Here is a 12,743-nt window from a genome sequence, read left to right as displayed (position 1 = left end):
TCATCGTCAGAAGAAGAAGAGCCAAAGTGAAGAAATTTGTTCTTATTTGTTACAAATGGTCAACTATTTTTTTTATAGGCTAAATAATTATAAACAGTTATGAAAAATGAATAGTTTTTATCTTTTCATCTTCCATTTTCATTTACTTAAATCTATATTAGTGTATTGGATGTTATAAAAGGCATAATTAATCAGGTATGATATAAATACTTTAAAAAAAAAATACAAATAAGAAATACAAAACAAAGATAAAATGACAAAAAAATGAGAAAAAAGATGAATAGAAATACTGGTCATAGAGAGATGCCACATCAGATTGTCTATATTCAGCTTTATATATACATATATATGTTCATGCCCTTAGATGTTATTTTATTACTTTAGCTGCCATCGACACTTTTGTAAATCTGATATCTACTTTGGAACATCTTATAATGTGGCATAAGCTAACAATTGAGATCATAAATTTAAAAATAATAAAATTTAATTTATTATAATACTAATATCAATATCATATATATATATAAAAGTATTATAAATTGTAATAATTAACCGCTTTATTTTTTTTAAAATTATATAACTAATTTGATTTACACTCCAAAATTCATAGGTGTCACATAATTTAGACATTAATTCTTCATTACTTAATATATGTAATTATATCAATGACATATAAATTGAAATAAAAAAAATTACATATTTTATTTGAAAATCACGTAATAGTACTATAAGGTATAATAATTAACAACTTAACATATTTTAAAATTTTAGTTGACTGTCGAAATTCCATATGTCTCATGTAATTGAGACAGAGAAAAACATATATTGGTTTAAAATTAATAAAAATATTATAAATTATAATAATTAACAACTTAAAATTTATAAAAAAATCCTTTAAAAAAATTTAGTTGGCTCTCCAAATTCAATCGGTATTACAATAATTAAAACATAGAAATTAACATAGATTGGACTCCTGCTAACATTTATGTTTCCTTTTTTAAAAAAAATTCTTTTATACTTTATATAAATAATTTTTTTATGTAAAAAGTATTATAAATCATAATAATTAATAGCTTAAAATATTTAAAAACATATAAAAAGTTTTTGTTAACTTTCAAAATTTCATCTATACCACATAAATTGGGAGAAATATAGATATATAGATATTTTAAGTTGCTAATGATTGTGAGTTATAGTACGTTTTATGTCATTTTCATATATATTACACGCTTTGTCCTGATTTATGTGATACAAATGAAATTTCAAAAGTCAATGAATTTTTTATAAGTTTTTTTTTTTTAAATTAACTTGTTATTTATTGTGATTTATAATATATTTACGTAAAACATACTCTAAAAAAATAATTAGCAACTTAAAATATATAAAAACATACTAAAAAATTGATTAACTTCAAAGTTCATATGTACCACATAAATTAAAACAGAAACAGTAACATATATTGGGCCCCGTGCTGGCACGGGGTCCCATATCTAGTTTGATATATGTATGAGTTATTACTAGCAAACAACAAGGTCTTGATCTCAAATTATAATTTATATTAATACAAAATTATATTTTGAATTTTTTTAAAAGAAGAATTTTGAAGTAAAAAGTAAAAAGTTGATCATTATTTTTGAAAAGTCGTTATTGAGGACCGCGCTAAGCACGGCCAAATTTACTAGTTATACAAGAAAGATAAATCATGCTAAGCAAGTATGTGTGACGAGCAATATTCTAAAGTAATTAAGCAAAATATTAATTTAAGTAAAAAATAAATAAGTTAGTCAGACCACTATCACTTTAAAAAATAAAGTTAACTAATTAAAGAGTCATTTTCCCTCTCGTTTTCTTGTGTGATGTGTCTATGTTCTAGAGCACTGCTAGTTATGTTTATGTTGCTCGTGGTAGTGCATTTTTTTCTTGTTGATTTTTAATGAAAATCATGCTCTTTTTTTCTACAAAAGGTATAAATATATAGTGAAAATCTAATAAAATTTGAACTCTTAATTTTATACTTGCAATGGATTTGGTACTAAAGATCCTAAAGATTTAATCCATCAAGTTTAAATTCAAAATTTGTTTATGATCATATGTGAAATTTATCGAGTTACCTAGTAAATTGTGAGGTAGCTCATGTCCTTCCAATTGAATGTGTTGGGCTTGCTCGACAGTGCACACTTGTTGGGCCCATGTAGTTGTTTGTAACATTTGTTTTGTTATCTTGTTAGTTGGCTCCTTGAGACATCTTATATTATTGTTAGAAGACATAATATTAGGACAAGGGAGGATCTATAGGGATACTTTTGGTTTATAGTAACTTGTATAACTAAAAGCATTATCATCTTCATATATATATGTTGAAGTATGAAAGTTTGGAATAGGAGAGCACTCATTTTAAAATGGTCTTATAGCTTAGATGCCTTTTCATTTGTTACGGATACGATAATTGAAATTGTAGGTGCGTCCTTCCCGGTCCTCTTGTACTAGGAAAAGACCTCTCAATGCTCTAAAGCCTAATTAACTTGATATGGATTAAACTGTCTCACAATATCTTAAATTCAACTCATGTACGCTTTAATGAGCGAACAATCCAACCCTTGAAAACATAAATACAACCTCACATGGCCAAACGGGATCGATATGAGCTCTTAGGAAAGATCAACCCGTTATCACTATAGTATACTTAGAGGACTCAATTTTGACAAATTAAAAACACGACTTGAATATTTGAGAATCATATTTGTCTTTAAAGAGACAAGGAGAACTTCCATGTCAACCAAAACCTTATAAAAATCTTTAAAAGAAGAAGGAAAAAAAAAAACTCTATAGGGTATACAACAGATATGAGATAAAATACATACTTTACATTAAACTAGCAAGCTAGAGACTACATACAACTAACTTGCAAGAATTTAACAAATAATTTAGTACTTCTCTTTGTTGGTTCTCAAAAAGAAATTATCCCACTCATGCTTTTCTAATGTCCCAAATGTATGATACTTCCAGCTATATTCTTCATCAAACACCATACTTGAATTCTTGCCTTGTCTCATCTCTTTTCTTATTACATCCACTCTTCCAAGAACCCCTTTCACTGCCAAATCAAATGCATCTTTAACTGTCTCCAATCTTGATCTTGGATCTGCATAAACTACATTTGGTATAAGCTTTATCACTTCCTCTCTCATTGCTGCTACTTGTGATTTTGGTATTTTAGATAGTACATTTTCAATGCTCACTTTCTTTTTCCTAACATCATCTTCCGGAATAAGCACCGAGTATTTGGTGTAATCTTTTGGTAAGTGCCATATATATTGGACATACGCGGATCCAGGAGTGAAAAACACTGGGATACAACCAGCCAAAATTGAATCGAAAGTAGACCTCCTAGTGAATGAATCCCCTGAGGGTTGTAAGCAAAAGATTGAACTTTGAAATAGCCTCATTACATGTACAGGCTTGTTGCATTTGTTGTGTAAGTCCTTACACTCCAATAGCTTGCATTTTCGCCTCGTGGCTGAGCATTGTTCCATGATTTCACTTCTTATTGAGTCCTCAAGTTGAGGACGTGGAGCCCCCGCGAATGAAAACAACACCTTCCTCCTTAACCCCCTCATCCTGTTCTGCCACTGGACTACATCACTGTCACTTGAAGGATGGAAATACGTTGGATATGGAATGGCGAAATCATTCCTGTTCCAAGGACTCGATTCGATTGTTAAGATTGTCATGTTCTTTGCCTCAGGTAACAACATTAACTTGTTCCCCCAAGCTGCATCTTCCTCAATACCTCTCCTTAAATCCCAAGTAATTCTCCCTGCAATCATGAAATGATCTCTGCCCCACATTGTCTCCCATTCGGGTTTTTCCTTAAGAAATTTCGCGACCTCAATTGCACCTGCATCCCTCATTGATGTATTGAAATCATCCCATAAGTACCTAGCAACATCGAACCCTGAATAGTATGGCACGAAAACTGCTGATGCTTCAGAGGAATCATTCGTTAGACAATCGTACTGTTTCATTCTGTTATGAAACAGGACTTCTAACGAAAATTGATTTGTAGTATACCAACCTTTGTTCGAAAAAATCCTTTGTGGGTTTCCAAGATCAGGGCCAAGCCCCATATTCACCAAATATTGACACATATCTTCCCATTTATTCAACAATTTACATTCCTTCAACATAATTTCATTGAACTTACTAGGTATTTCTGCAACATATATATATCGTCCTGCACATTTTCCTCCCCTGTTATCATCCTTTTTTTCGATTTTTTTCTCAACCTTCTTTTCTTCTTTTGGAGGTTCGATTTTTCTTAAAAAAGGTTCCAATTCTTTCTGGAGTTCCTCCAAATCAGGTACTACCACATTATCATTTTCATTAGACAACGATTCTTCCTCCTTGGATCGCGTCTCGTTGGTGGCATTATCAAAACTTGTAGAATTGAAATTGGAGCTAACATCAACATGAGGTGGAGGCGGAGGAATAGAAGTTGGATGAAAGGATTCAATTGAATTCACTTCGTATCGTGACGTTGTTACAATTCCATGTAAAGAAGACCAATCAATTCCATAAAGCAATAAGTACCAAGAAACAAACAAAAAAAAGAAAACAAACCAAAATTTATTGCGAGACCTTGTTGTGAAGGAATTATCCATCTTCTTTACAAATGTTCTTGATCTAATTATCTGTTTTCTATTAAGCATATAAAAGGTGTTTTCTGGCTTTGACCATGACGAAAAATAAAATAATATTTGATAATTTGGCAGATAACAAAGGGCGGTAAGATGCTATAAATATGCCTGTTCTGTTTGGACTGTTCATATGATTAGTTAAATCACTGACTCAATTAATTTCGGACCAATCTTTAATCATTTGACATAAAATATAATAAAGTATATATTAAAATTCAGATGTTATAATAATTGTCTCATATACGAGATTTTTAAAAATTTAATTCAGAAAAGTTGTGCATCATAGTAGCCCCCAAGGCCCATCTCGTCATGCTACGGGTGTATACTATCACTAATCTGACCACTTTTAAACATCTCTTTAAACTCTATCTTTGTTAGTTTATGAGTTAATAAATTTCACCTTTAAAAGTAATTTGATGAATTTTACGTTTAGTTTTGCAGAAAAAATTTAACCAACTGAATTAACAAGAATATAACTATTTGTGCAATCTCAATTTTGAAAAGGTATGTATCGAGTATTGAATTAATATATGAAACTTTTGATTGAGATAAACCTTGGACAAACAAGCCTATATATGTCGTTAATCATCCTATTAGTCTAATATGATATTAGGCTATATATTAATTTTTTAAGGATCTGCACACAATTTATGTGCATTAAAATAATACTCTACTATTATTTATTTTTTGTACTTTGATGGGATCTAAATGGTAGTTTGAGCACATTGCACATGATAAAGTTAAGATAAGCCGGCAAGAACAAATGAATATGAGTGGCCATCTAGTTCTAAATCTAATTTTCTCTAGAGTTAATTAATGGTACTTTAATTGTCGAAAACTAAGGTCTTGCATTTCTAGAGTATTAGCCTACTGGGTACTAATTATTAAATGTAGATCGTAATAACATAGCAAAGACAATAAAAAAAAACACTATTTTTATCATGTGAAATTAGATGTTTAATTTTGACTGAATCGCATTATTAAAATATCTTAGGAGTATAATTTTGACTTATTCAGGTGAGATGTTTTATGTGATAATTGTGATTGTGAATAACTAGCATTTGAAATTATATTTGTCTGACTTTTCATTTACTCTATTATACCTATATTCATGGAATAACAATAAAATAATCTCTATCCTAGTCTTCTCAACTTTAATTTTAATTTTTAACTTAAAAGAGTAACAAGTATTTTTCACCTATATTGTTGTAAAGTTAAAACTCGTACCTGTCTGTCAATTCTAAATATATTTTAATCTTTCTTGATCTCTTTCATAAAGTCGTGGGTGTGAAATAGAATGAATTGAAGGACAATGTCGTGAGAAAAACACACAAGGGTGGAATTGGTAATTGAGGAAACTTGAAAGGAAGCTGGTAATGACTATTTAAATGTTAGTTCAACAAACGGAGGAAGAAGAACATGGGCTTCATAATAACGCGTTAAATCCAGCCCGCAAACAGCGGGATTTTATTACTGTTATGTATAAACTAAACTCAAAACGGCATAGACAAAGCTTAAATTAACGAAACAAACCATTACAAAACCAATAATAATTTTACTGTAGTTTCCTCAGAAAAACTACAGTCCATCGTCGGTGCTTTGTCTCTTCCTTACTTCTTCCTATCTCTTCTCCATTTCTCACTCTTTTGACTCCCATGTCATTCTGTTTTCCTCTCCTCTAAAACCCCCCATTACCCAATTTCTTCTCTTTACACTAAAAAAGAGAGGCTGAGCTTAATGGGTCCAGACAACAGCTTCACAGCTCAGAAAAGAGCTGGTGGAGCACTACCCACCACCGCCACACCCAACGGCGGCGCCGGAGGCGGCCGTGCCAGTTCCATTTTACCTCGGGGAAGACAGATCCAACGTACTTTCAACAACATTAAGATTACTCTTCTTTGCGGCTTTGTTACTATCCTTGTCCTACGTGGCACAATTGGTTTCGGCAATCTCGCTTCATCAGGACCTGATGCTGAGAACCTGAATCTAATCGAGGAGACTAACCGGATCATAGCCGAGATCCGATCCGATAAGGACCCGGATGACTTCTTCAGCCTTAATGCAACGTACAGGTTAGGTCCGAAGATTACTGCCTGGGATGAAGACAAGAAACTCTGGCTTCAGAAAAACCCTGAATTCCCTAATTTTGTTCAAGGTAAGCCTCGTGTTATGCTAGTAACTGGTTCGCCGCCGACCCCTTGTGATAATCCAATTGGGGATCATTACTTGTTGAAGGCTATAAAGAATAAAATTGATTATTGTAGGATCCATGGGATTGAAATTGTTTATAATTTAGCTCAATTGGAAATGGAAATGGCTGGGTATTGGGCTAAACTGCCGTTGATTCGTAGGCTAATGTTGTCACACCCTGAAGTAGAGTGGATATGGTGGATGGACAGTGATGCTTTATTCACTGATATGGTTTTTGAGATCCCTTTTTCCAAGTACGAAGATCACAATCTTGTTATTCATGGCTACCCAGATCTATTGTTTGATCAGAAATCATGGGTTGCGATAAACACGGGTAGTTTCCTCTTAAGGAATTGCCAGTGGTCTCTTGATTTGTTGGATACATGGGCACCAATGGGGCCGAAAGGTCCTGTTCGTGAAGAAGCTGGGAAGGTGTTGACAGCTAACTTAAAGGGCAGACCAGCATTCGAAGCAGATGATCAGTCTGCCCTAATATACTTGCTGACCTCACAGAAAGATCAGTGGATGGACAAGGTGTCCATTGAGAATTCTTACTATCTACATGGATATTGGGCAGGGTTAGTTGATAGGTATGAGGAGATGATTGAGAAGTACCATCCAGGTTTGGGCGATGAAAGATGGCCATTCGTGACTCATTTTGTGGGATGCAAGCCATGTGGGAGCTATGGAGATTATCCTGCTGAGAGGTGCTTGAAAAATATGGAGAAGGCTTTCAATTTTGCAGATAATCAAGTGCTTAACTTGTATGGGTTTAGACATAAGGGATTGTTGAGCCCAAACATCAAAAGGATTAGGAATGAAACAGATAATCCACTACAGTATGTAGATCAGTTAGATGTTCGACATGCAAAGCATGAGAGCACAGAAACTCAGAGCTAGTGGCCACACCAGCTTTTGCACAGAAGAATCTGCAGGTATATGAGACACATTTTGGTTTGTTGAGTATGTAGTTTGACCTTTAACACACTAATGTAAACATGTCACATAGCTCCCTTCCGCATCATGTTACGTCTTGAAACCTGAGTAACCATTGCACATTTCCTAATTGTGTTTCGGTCATTCTTGAATAACTTGTACTCCGAATGTGTTGACAAGATTTTAGTTTCTCATTAGTATTTTTGTTTACCATAACTGTTGTATTGCTGATGCACAATCACTGTTCATCTATTTTCTCCTCCCGCCTGAGTTATCAGCATTGTGACCCTGTTTTGTAAATGACATCCCCCTATCTTCTATTAGATTTGTCCAGCTTAACACATGGAAACTCCTAATTGGCTTGTTAATCGAATGCCTGACATCAGATTTGGTGTTCTGTTTTGCTGTTAGGTTTTCCAAGTAGTCAAATGTAACTTTAGCTCTACATTCTAGCAGGGGCCTTTTTGCGATTAGACCTTTTACCCAGCCTCCATTTTTACCCCCCTCACCACCCAAAAAAAAAAGAGAGGGGGAAAAGTGTAAAAATGGAATTTCTGAATGAAAATGCTTGTTTAATTGCTAGATTGATGTCGATATATCAGGGTTGAGTTCTTTTTCTCTGTAAATTCTATGATGTTTGTGACTTGGGAGATTAAGAATCTTGGCAGTTCTCCCTTCTCCTCTTTAATTTGAGGTGGGACATCTTCTAGTTGGTAGTATTGATGACTTGCCCTATCTTTCTAATGAGAAAGCATGCCTTACCTTAGAATGGGGACCAGGGGTGGGTGAGGGTAACTGATTTAGAGGACTGCTATATTGTTTTATTTGAGAGCTTGGATTAGTACGTCTCCTTCGAATTAAAATGTCTATATTGGTGATGGTCTTTTTGAATCTCTTTTATTATCATAAGGAAGAGGATTGTGGTAGATCAACAACCAGCGTGTAAAGCTGATTAATATGTGATGAATCTTAGAATACACGACATAGATATAACCTATCATAGCTAGATTGAGATTGAGGCATAGTAGTTGTTGTTTGTTTTCTTCTTATGAAGTATCTGCTTTGGCTTATCGAGTTCATCATTAGATATTAGATTTTGATTTGTTTTTTACCTTTCTATTCAATGATTTATCTCAAGTCACCTGTTAAATAATAATGTATTCATATGATATGGCTTGTACTTTGTTGAGTCCTCTGTTTTGTCTAAACTCTATGATGAAGTAACATACACCAAATAAAAACTACTATGCCTCAGTTCCATATAACTTGGGATTATGATTAGTGGATGTGCAACTATGGATTTGGGCTGGATGATGTTGGTTTTACGGCGCTGCATATTAACTGCCATGCAAATCCCATTGAAACTGAAAATACTGCTAATCTAGGCTTCCTATTTCTGAAGCGCTGTTCTCTCTACTGCACCTTTTTTTAAAAACATTGTGTCAGAGCTAAAGGACGGAATTTGTTATCATTATACACTATTTGTTATTTGTGGTCTAAACAGTTTCCCAAGTTTCTTGATCTTTTACCGTCCATAATAACAGTAATTTTCCACAGGGTGCGACTGAGGTTTTGACCTGTCATGGATGAGAATGGCACTCTCGGAATGAAGTGGTCGTGCTTCTTCTGGTTGTTATACTTTGGTGGTCAAGCCTTGCATCTTTTTTTTCCTCCCACGGTTTTAAGTTTGTGTTAGGTTTACTTATTTCTAGCAACATTTTAGTTTCTCAGCGAGATGACTTTTGAACTGTATGAATGATGTGTTTGGAAAAAACGGCTGGAATCAAATAGAATGAGTGTAGAATTCGTCTAGATAGCTTCAACACGAGTTACTCACTCTCAACCTACAGCTTTGGTAGGTATAAGATGTAATCACACTTGTATAATTGCAATTCTTGGACGGTTTTTTCTTTTGGTTAATGATTTTTTGGTATATGATAGTGGATCATAAAGTTATATGAACTTGGAAATGTACCAGTATTAATACATCTTCTTTCATTCTTTAGCCTTTTCACCAAAGTTTGAGTAGTTCCATCATATCGATAACTTGTCCAGCAGATGGTGGTTTGAGGGCAACTGTTTTTTCTTTTTGAAAGGCCACAAAAGTTGTGCAGTACATCCACAAGCTCTGCACAAAACTATCATTTACAAGGCCATTGCAGAAAATTGTTGAAGCAAGCACTCACATAGATATAATCCTGTATTCTTGTCAATGTAGTTTTGTATCTTACAGTTGATTGATGCAATTGATCAGCTTCAATTTTTCCTCCATATATGGTTTGGGAGTTCAGAATGTTTATTCACTAATTGATGATCTCTTAAAATAGTTGGAAATGAGACACTTCACGTACAGTGCTATTTACGTAGCCTGAGTTGTGTTTGGGGGAAAACGGAAAATAGAGGACAGGAAAAGAACTTAAGATACAATACTCCCTAGCATTTGAGAGCTACTGAATTTGACACTTAAGTACCAGATTGAGGCCATGATGGAGTACTTGCAGGAAGCCAAGGACTAGCAAGTATTTTCTTCCCTGGTGGTAGCCTAGGTATCGTTTTAACAATCTATATAATTCACTGTAAACTTTGTTCTTCCTCATTGTCACACAGCTCTCATAGTTTGTTCTTAAAGCTGTTCTGGGTCACAATTTTAGAGTTGCAGGCTTTCCAATATATGGGTGCAGATACAGAGCTGTTTCCGGGATGTACACTAAACAGAAAGATTATAGGTTTTAGCCAACTACAATGAGCTGGAGCCTTTGTTACCCCCTCGGTAGAGTGAGTGACCTAGCAAACAAGCAGGGCGTAGAACCATGAGTTCAGTTGCATAAGATTATGAGCCTAAAGGAAAGATTAAACCTGAAAGCAACAAGGAAAGGGTTAAACTGAGATCAATGACTTTCTTTGGTCCGGGGTGTCGTATCTCTGGAATAACAGGACATATGATGCTTAGTTAGCTGTTACATCTTCGGCCATTTGCATATTTTGTTGACTATCTAAACAAACAATGAAGCTGCTATTCTACCATTTTTAGTATATTTGCAAGAATTGAGTTTCAAACTACATACATACACAGCAGTACGTTAATGGACTTGGAGCATTCACATTCAGCACGATGAATGTGTGCCTATTGACCACTATCCCTACACTGCATAATACTACTACACATACTAATTTCAGCTAATTCTTGGACAGATTACGTTTGTGCATAGCCACAAATACCTGATTCATCTCTGCTATTTGACTTAGAAGTTGATTTATTCTCTGCAAAAAAACGAACAACCAGGGATTATAAATCAAGACTGCATTTAAAACTGATTAACTCATGGGAATTTTTGTAGCAAAAATTAACATACCTCATCTTTCGCTCTAATGGTACGTCTCAGCTCTTCCCCATTCTGTGCTCTAATCAATCTTCGTCGCCTACGAAAATACGCAAACATCACAAGTATTGCCGCCATTCCGAACGGCGACAGAACAATCGTTACAGCCCTTCGAGCTGAAGTGAAACCCCGGTTTAACATACCATTGCAGGCGATTCTAGAAAACAACACTTGCAGTCCCAAATTCCACCATCTTCCTTGAAAACAAGATGCTCTGGCTGGGGGACGAGGACTATCTGGTACAGATTTCACTGGATCCACTACATTGGAATCTGAGGCTGCGAATGAATATGACGAATCATCGTTATCTCTATGAGAAGGTGAAAATGAGGATGATGATAACGACGACAGCGACGGGGATGAGGGAAACGGAGGCGACGATGACTGGCTATGAGTTTTTTGAAGTGAATTTACGGATATGTAAAGGTTCTCGTGGTTTACCGGAGGAAAGACGGCGAACTCGCCGGAAGATTTGTGGAGTGGATTATCACGGATCTCGAACATAGAGCAACCGACTGGTGGTGGATCGGAAAGAGATCGAAAATCCTTCCTACGTTCCCATTTCTTAAGCTTTTCCAGCTGAGTTTCTGTTATTGCGACTTCTTCTTCTACATCGGGATCCGCCATCACCATTACTAATCAGTGCCTGCCACTTTCCATTTTCCAAATAGAAATGACTTAGAGTGAACTACATCCAAATTTGCTCACACATCTGAGGCCCGTGACAAATTTTACCAACTGGACATTCTATGGCCCAATTATATATGTTTGCCTTGAATTCGAGCCTAGTGCAAAGATACACAATTTTGGTACCCAGTTTAAGCTTTAGCCATAGTATACAAAATCAGCCAACAACACAAATCTCACTAGTTTTTGAAATTATCTTCTGTATCATATTAACTTCGCCGAATACATGAGAGTCAAACGAAAGATACATGTATTTATTATTCTTGATACATGTATCTGACTTGAAATTTGAAGGAGTGGTGTATTCGATTTGAAATCTAATATGAAATTATTATTAATAAGACGACCATGTAATTATTTCAAGTAGATTAGTATTTATAGTAGAAATATTTGTGTAATTAGATAATTTTTTCCATACAAAATATTTACTCAAGTTTAGTCACTTTAGAATTACACAATCCTAGTTACTTTATAAAATTGGGTAAATTACATAAATCACATACTTTTAAGGCAAAATTATAATATATCCCTTAAAAGTTTATAATTACAGAAATTCCTCAAACGGATACAATAATATAAGCGTTGATACATTAATCTGATGCGCGAGATACATTAATCGTTAAGTAAGATACATTACATTTTATACATGATATACTAATCTGATATACATTTTATACATGATACACTAATCTGATGCGTGAGATACAATAATATAAGCGCTGATACATTAATCTGATGCGCGAGATACACTAATCTGATGCGCGAAAATGAGGGATTTTGAAGATTTGTAAAACTTATAGGGGATAATGGTAATAAGTAAACTAAAAGGTGGAATTTCTGTAATTTTTCCTAT

At 34.4% G+C, this 12,743-nt stretch overlaps 3 protein-coding genes across 3 annotated transcripts; 1 reads left to right on the top strand and 2 right to left on the bottom strand.

The window, feature by feature from the left end:
- Positions 1-2,918: 2,918 nt before the first annotated feature.
- LOC125832387 (probable xyloglucan galactosyltransferase GT11) lies at positions 2,919-4,707 on the bottom strand. Its single transcript, XM_049511531.1, has one exon. The coding sequence runs from the start codon at positions 4,659-4,661 to the stop codon at positions 2,925-2,927; it is 1,737 nt and encodes a 578-aa protein (XP_049367488.1). The 5' UTR covers positions 4,662-4,707; the 3' UTR covers positions 2,919-2,924.
- A 1,548-nt stretch (positions 4,708-6,255) lies between these two features.
- On the top strand, positions 6,256-9,785 carry LOC125832391 (probable xyloglucan 6-xylosyltransferase 5). Its single transcript, XM_049511535.1, has 2 exons — positions 6,256-7,822; positions 9,381-9,785. Exon 1 carries the CDS (start codon positions 6,435-6,437, stop codon positions 7,785-7,787), a length of 1,353 nt encoding a protein of 450 aa, XP_049367492.1. The 5' UTR covers positions 6,256-6,434; the 3' UTR covers positions 7,788-7,822; positions 9,381-9,785.
- A 1,054-nt stretch (positions 9,786-10,839) lies between these two features.
- On the bottom strand, positions 10,840-11,862 carry LOC125832399 (uncharacterized). Its single transcript, XM_049511543.1, has 2 exons — positions 11,177-11,862; positions 10,840-11,084 (listed from the first exon to the last, which is right to left on the bottom strand). The coding sequence occupies exons 1-2, from the start codon at positions 11,834-11,836 to the stop codon at positions 11,001-11,003; spliced, it is 744 nt and encodes a 247-aa protein (XP_049367500.1). The 5' UTR covers positions 11,837-11,862; the 3' UTR covers positions 10,840-11,000.
- Positions 11,863-12,743: the final 881 nt, after the last annotated feature.

Source organism: Solanum verrucosum, unplaced genomic scaffold (genome assembly GCF_900185275.1).
Source record: "Solanum verrucosum unplaced genomic scaffold, falcon-dt-bn FXZP01000009.1, whole genome shotgun sequence".
In the NCBI taxonomy this organism is placed as follows: Eukaryota; Viridiplantae; Streptophyta; class Magnoliopsida; order Solanales; family Solanaceae; genus Solanum; species Solanum verrucosum.
The sequence above is the reverse complement of the archived record's forward strand: the minus strand, read 5'-3'. Positions and strand labels throughout refer to the sequence as shown.

Bases quoted from the DNA above. Each gene is read 5' to 3' on its own strand.
- LOC125832387 (XM_049511531.1), bottom strand. From the start codon at position 4,661: ATGGATAATTCCTTCACAACAAGGTCTCGCAATAAATTTTGGTTTGTT.
- LOC125832391 (XM_049511535.1), top strand. From the start codon at position 6,435: ATGGGTCCAGACAACAGCTTCACAGCTCAGAAAAGAGCTGGTGGAGCA.
- LOC125832399 (XM_049511543.1), bottom strand. From the start codon at position 11,836: ATGGTGATGGCGGATCCCGATGTAGAAGAAGAAGTCGCAATAACAGAA. The intron at 11,085-11,176 runs GTATGTTAATTT...GTTTTTTTGCAG, and splicing joins CCATTAGAGCGAAAGATGAG to AGAATAAATCAACTTCTAAG.